Genomic DNA, 6,527 nt, shown 5'->3' with positions numbered 1-6,527 from the left:
TTATGTCTCTTCTTCCACCCAAGCGAAGGGCGGTGGAGAAAAACTCGCCAGCTCAATCATCTGACTCTGGAGAGGAGCTGTAGTCACCTTGGGGATAAAAGATGGGTTAGGGCACAGCACCACCTTTTCACCCCCTCCTGAGAAGCGTAAGCAAGATGGATGCACCGAAAGTGCATGGATTTCACTTACCCGCTTGGCAGAGGCCAGCGCCACCGTCTTTAGGGAGAGTGTCTTTGTGTCCACTGACTGGAGGGGCTCAAAGGGCGGCTCCGTCAATGCACGTAGCACTACTGTCAAATCCCATGTCGGGAAGAGAACAGGTCGGGACACTTTAAGGCGTCGCACTCCCGCCATGAAGCGCGTAACCAAGGGGTGGGTGCCAGGGCTGGCACCTCCAATGCCAAAGTGACACGCAGAAATAGCCGCCACATACACCTTTATAGTAGAGGCGGCTTTACCTTGGTCCAATAATTCCTGGAGTAAATTCAGGATCACTATGACCGAGCACTGGAAGGGGTCATGACCCCTGGCAGAGCACCACTGGTCAAAAATACGCCACTTTAAAGTGTAAAGTGTGCGTGTGGAAAACGCTCTAGCACTTTGAATAGTTTTTACCACTGCACCAGACAGGCCTGTCTCGGCCAGTTTTACCCTTTCAGCTGCCAGGCTGCTAGTTTCCATAGCGCCGGCCGCGGGTGCCAAATCGTACCGTGGCCCTGTGTCAGGAGATCCCGACGCAGTGGAATCTCCCATGGTGTGCCCACCGTCAGCCTGCAAAGGTCTGCAAACCAAGGTTGGTTGGGCCACCTCGGGGCGACTAGGGTGAGTGACTGGTGTTCCTCTCTCACTCTGGCCAGGACATGTGGAAGGAGGGCCACTGGTGGGAAGGCATACAGCCGGCCGACGGGCCAGGTGTGTGCAAGTGCATCCACCCCCAATGGGGGGCTGTCCCCTCCCAGAGAAAACCATAGGGGACATTGTGTGTTCTGTCGTGACGCGAACAGGTCGACATCGGCCTTGCCAAAACACGTCCAAATCTCCTCCACTACCTGAGGGTGTAGTCGCCAGTCCACTGCACGTGGATTGCCCCTGGACAGAAGATCTGCACCCACATTGATGCGCCCCGGAATATGTACTGCTCTGAGGGAGAGGATACCATTCCTCTCCGTCCATAAAAGAAGACGGGTCACCACCTGAAATAGAGGGCGGGACCGTATCCCTCCCTGTCGGTTGATGTAAGCGAGGGCAGATGTGTTGTCTGTCCTGATAAGCACGTGCTGGCCCCTCAACATCGGCAGAAACCGTTGGAGGGCCAACCACACTGTGAGGAGCTCCAAAACGTTTATGTGCAGCCTGGACTGGGTCAGAGGCCAGAGCCCGTTCACTGCCACACCCTCGCATATCGCCCCCCAACCTGAGGTGGATGCGTCCGTCGTCACTATCTTGCGGCGTGCCACCGTGCCCAGTGGGGCGCCCCTTAAGAGAAATTCTTTCTTTCTCCATATTGACAGAGCTGTCATGCACCGTGGGGTGACTAACACCCGGCGGTGTCTGTCCCTGCATGGGTGTAGTTTTTGGGAACCGTACCACATTTGGAAATGTCTCATGCGGAGCAGGCCCATGGGCAGTGCTACCACTGCCACAGCCATCAATTTGGCACTGTAGAGATGTCACATGTTTGCCCCGTGTGAACATCTTGACTGCTGTCTGCAAATTCCCCATCCGTTCCTGGGACAAGCGAATGCGCATTTCCCTGGAATTCAGTTCCATCCCTAGAAATACAGCAGACTGGGCTGGTGTGAGTACACTCTTTGCATGATTCACAATAAAACCCAGCCCCTCCAAATGGGCCACAGTCATGGCAACATGAAGAGAGGCTTCTGCTTCTGAGCTGGCACACAGTAACCCGTCGTCGAGATACTGGTAAATTCGCACCCCCTGGTGGCGTAACAGCGCTAGCGCGGCTTCGAGGCATCGTGTGAACACATAGGGGGAGAGGGCTAACCCGAAGGGCAGGACCCTGTACTCGTAAGCTTGGCCTTTGAACGCAAAGGGTAGAAATTTCCTGTGTCTGACGTGAATGGGTACGTGAAAGTAGGCAGACTTCAGATCTAGGATTACAAACCAATTGTTCTTGCGAATGCACCCGACTAAACGATGTGGAGTGAGCATTCGAAATTTCCGCGTCATTGAACATTTGTTCAGTGACCTTAGGTCTAGTATTGGGCGCCAGCTTTTGTCTTTTTTGGGGACCAAAAAATATTTGCTGTAAAACCCTTTTGCCATCTCGTGTTTTGGAACACCGCTTTGGAGAAGTGAGGTTATCTCGTCCTGTAGGACGTGCGCTTGAGCGACTGGGACAGATGACTCTAACACGCTCCTGAAACGCGGGGGAGGGCGTGCAAAATTCAGCACGTACCCCTTTGTTACCGTTCTCAGGACCCAGGGGCTTACAGCGCACGCACGCCAAGCCTCTGCGCTCTGTGCCAAAGCGGGAAAATTTGTTTCATGTCCGCTCCCTTTATTGCCGAATGAGGGAGGGTCAGAATTTTGGTTTCCCTGTGCAGGGGGCTCGTGAGAGCGGCGGTGCAAGGGGGGGCTACTATTCTTGGAGGGGGGGCCAAGCTTTATTTGACTGGGCATGAGATTGGGCAGGTCAAAAGTGTATGTGGGTACATATTCGGGCATATAGATGGGCGAACTGAATGTGCTTGTGTACTTAAGTTTGGGCACATGTGTGGGCAAACTAGATGTGTTTTTGTGCACTTTTCTTTGGCTGTGTCCAGGGAAAGAAAAGGTCTCTTTGGTGGGAGCGGATGGCTGCACTCCCACGTCCCCCTCCTCTTCACTCGCGTCCTAGGGCTGTGTTGGACACTCCGTGGAGCTCTGCCTGGAGCACGGTTGTTGGCGGTTGTCTCGCCTCCTCTGCAGGTTCTGCTGCTGGGGTGGCGGAGCCTGGGGCGTGCGGCTGCCGGTTCCAGCACCTGGGGTACTGGGACTTCGGTGGCGGTACCAGCGATGCCTTCCCAGCTTCCCTCTTTGGTGGTGGCCTGGGACCCTCCGGGTAGCCGAAACGCCGAGCGGGGGGTGGCCCTGTTGATCGTGGCATACAGGCTTGAAGAGCCTCTTGGTTCTTCATGTCCGCTTCTAACTTTGCAACCATCAGCGTGACCGCTTCACCGAAAATCCCACGTGCGTTGACGGGTGCATCGAGCAAGGGGCTCTTTTCCGCGTCGGAAGAGAAAGAGAGAAGAGAAAGCCACAGGTACCGTTGTGACACAATCAGAGCACCCATGTTACGTCCTATTGCCTGTGCAGCACACCTTGTAAGCCGGAGAGAAAGGTCCGCAGCTTTCCTCAGCTCAGTCACCACCTCCGGATCCCCACGCGACTCGGCCAACTCCGTGAGGAGTTTGGACTGGTATCGCTGGAGTAAGGCCTGGGTGTTGATAGCGCAAGCCGCTTGACCAGCCGCTAGATAGGCCTTCTCGGTGATCACAGTTTGCTGCTTACCCGCACGGGAGGGCAGCACAGGCTTCTTTCCTATCTTCATAGCTAGCTACTGCATCCTCGACTGGCGGGAAACTGAGGTAGCCTAGCTCGTTAGCCTTGTCCACATCCAGAAAGGCATCGAAGCCACGGACCGGGGAGCGGGCCGAATAAGGGTTATCCCAGAATTTCGTCCGTTCCCTGTGAACACCTGGGAAGAGAGGAGTCGGGGCGGGTCCTGAAACAGGCGGCGCACCGAAAAACTCACCATCCAATAGAGAAGCCACCCGCGCGGGCGGCTCGGCCGCCGGTATGCCTAGCTTAGCCACAGAACGTTGGGCTAGCTTGCGTAGCTCTGAGGCTAGCGGCTTGCTAGCCACGTTCTCCTGCGTCAAAGGTGAATCCTCGCTGGATGCTTCCGTTGGCGCATTCAAATCATCAAAATCTTCGTCGGACTCCGTACCGAACACGAAATGGTTTTCAGACTCCGGAGGGAAGTCTCGGGGTAGGACCAGGGGGGGCGTGAAGCCGGCTCTGGGTGCCATGTGCTCTGGGGAGGAGGTAGGAGTTGTTCTAGGAGTTGTTCTTGACAACCAACTAAACTTCTCGGATCATGTTGCCTCAGTCGCCCGGGCATGCCGTTTTGCACTCTACAACATACGGAAAATCAGGACTTACTTGACTCAAGATGCTACCCAACTTCTGGTTCAGGCAATTGTCATCTCACTTCGACTACTGCAATGCCTCTCCTGACAGGTCTCCCAGCCTGCGCAGTGAAACCACTTCAGATGATCCAGAACGCTGGGCGCCGCCTGGTCTACAACCAACCCAAAAGGGCACATGTTACCCGCTGCTCATCCAGCTACACTGGCTACCTATGGCGGCCCGCAGATCAAATTCAAGTCTCTAACGCTTGCCTACAAAGTAGTCTCCGGTTCTGCTCCCACCTACTTGAATGCCCTCATACAGACTTACACTACCTCCAGACGCTGGCTCCCTCTTGCCGAACGACGCCTAGCTCTACCACCCGTGCCGCTCAAGCCAATCCAAACTTTTTCTCATCTGTTGTTCCTCGTTGGTGGAACACACTGCCAGTTCCTACAAGGGCAGGGACATCCTTTCCACTTTCAAAACTCCTGAAGACCCAGCTCTTTAGAGAACACCTACTCTCATAGCAACACTTACAACAAGTCTTACTGATCCTAGCACTCACCAGCCGCTTTTAAACTGACAAGTAACTGTTAAAAACAGCACTCACCGACGCACTTATTCTTACTGTACTCTAATGTTTTTTGTTTTTTTTTAAACTGTCCTAAAATTGTGAGAATTGTTCTAAAAACGTACTGTTTACCATGTTGTTAGTCGCTTTGGTTAAAAAGCGTCAGCCAAATGTAATGTAATGTAATGTAATGTAAAGGTATCCTCGGGGGCTAGCTGAGTTAGCAGCTCCATAGATTCTTCCTCGTCCTCTCCCTCTGTTGCCTTCGTGGATGCCCGGTTCGGTTCGGCGTCATCCACGGTTAAACGAGTCCAGTGATCAAGGCGTTTCTTGATTCTCGCTAGGGGCAAGGAGGCGCAGGCCCGACAGGGGTCTTCCTCGTCCTTGAATGCCGCCACAGCGTGAGCTCTACCCAAGCAGTCGAGGCAGCGGCGGTGCTGGTTGTCCCCCTTCGCCCTGGGATGACCGCATTGGTAGAGTCGAGACATGTTGAAGTCGAAACGAAACCGTTGGCACTCAAAGCTAGTGAACTCACACCGGCTTGTCGCGAGTTAGAAGCCACACGGTAGAAGCTAACTTCTGAACTTTGAAATGCTAAGTACTGCAAGTACGAGCTGTTGGCCATTCATTGCGAAGCGATTAAAAAGACAGAGGGGTGGGGCGTCAGTAGTATTATAGTAGCGCCAGAGGGCGGGCTCTAGACTGACGCTCCCATCTGCCATTCGGCGTGATTGTAGTACTGAGCTTCGATTGGATCATCTGGCGATCGATCAAGTCCCATGAGTAATAGGTCGCAGTTCCTGCGATAGGGAACCCATAGAGTCTAAGTGTCAGTGACAAAAAGTGTTCATGTTCGTTCCTCTGGCTGTTAACATCCAGATTATTACAGAAAAAGTGGTTTTAGTGAATATGGACACATGGTCACAGAAACAGGCATAACAAGGACAGGATGGGTTTTAGTGAATATGGACAGCCACAGAAACAGGCATAAGGACAGGATGGGTTTTAGTGAATATGGACAGCCACAGAAACAGGCATAACAAGGACAGGATGGGTCCACTCCTACTGACTGGTTTGGAGTAAGAGAATTTCCATTATCTCATCACTCAAGTATAAAGACCTTCGATCTAAATTGTGGCACGTTTAAAAATGAATACCATCTCATGCACACCAAAGAAACATCCTGTCCGTTTTTGGAACAGGTTTAATTTGTTATAGGCTACTGTGACCATTAATGAGGTTTCATAGTGTTTTGTATTTGACAGATTTAAAAAAACACACACACAAAATTTGGTATACACAGACCGTAACTCTCCCAATGTTCTGGAGACTATAGGACAAGCATGCCATAGACCTCTGAAGTTCGCCAACAAAAAAGCTGCCATCTTTGACATTCTGTATCTAGCGATTTTTCCTATTATATGGGAAAATAACATGGGGATTTTGAATTATTGCACCTGTTAAACTCTCGTGGGGATGAAAAAGTCTGAAATGCAGATGTTTTCCTGAACACACTTTTGTCCTCTGCCTTCGAGTGGATACTGTGATCCCCACCGGTACGTGAAGGCGGCACACTTAGATTTTTGCTACCCCAGAGCTAACTTGCAATGCAACTTGCCATAGGTAGTTAGCTTCAATTAATAACCGGATCTCTTTATATGGGCAAAGATGGCCGTTTTGGTTCTTTTTTTGTAAGAGAACTTCAGAGGTCTATAGCATAGAATGACATGACCGATCACAGGTCACTCAGGAAACAGAATGACATGACAGATTGCAGGTCACTCAGAAAAATAAAAGAACATGACGGATCTCAAGTCGC

The 6,527-nt window shown here is 52.0% G+C and overlaps 1 protein-coding gene across 1 annotated transcript; it reads right to left on the bottom strand.

The window, feature by feature from the left end:
- LOC125301737 lies at positions 1 to 1,649 on the bottom strand. Its single transcript, XM_048254449.1, has 3 exons — positions 652 to 1,649; positions 190 to 526; positions 1 to 87 (listed from the first exon to the last, which is right to left on the bottom strand). Exons 1-3 carry the CDS (start codon positions 1,647 to 1,649, stop codon positions 1 to 3), a joined length of 1,422 nt encoding a protein of 473 aa, XP_048110406.1.
- Between the last annotated feature and the right edge of the window lie 4,878 nt (positions 1,650 to 6,527).

The sequence above is a fragment of the Alosa alosa genome, chromosome 1 (genome assembly GCF_017589495.1).
Source record: "Alosa alosa isolate M-15738 ecotype Scorff River chromosome 1, AALO_Geno_1.1, whole genome shotgun sequence".
NCBI classification, from domain to species: domain Eukaryota; kingdom Metazoa; phylum Chordata; class Actinopteri; order Clupeiformes; family Clupeidae; genus Alosa; species Alosa alosa.
Note: the sequence above shows the minus strand (reverse complement) of the source record. Positions and strands in the feature narration are given on the sequence as shown.

Excerpts from the sequence above, each read along its gene's own strand:
- LOC125301737 (XM_048254449.1), bottom strand. The coding sequence starts at position 1,649 with ATGGCTGTGGCAGTGGTAGCACTGCCCATGGGCCTGCTCCGCATGAGA. Across the intron at positions 527-651 it reads GCAGCCTGGCAGCTGAAAGG|GGGTCATGACCCCTTCCAGT; the intron begins GTAAAACTGGCC and ends GTGCTCTGCCAG. Across the intron at positions 88-189 it reads CGCTGGCCTCTGCCAAGCGG|GTGACTACAGCTCCTCTCCA; the intron begins GTAAGTGAAATC and ends TTTATCCCCAAG.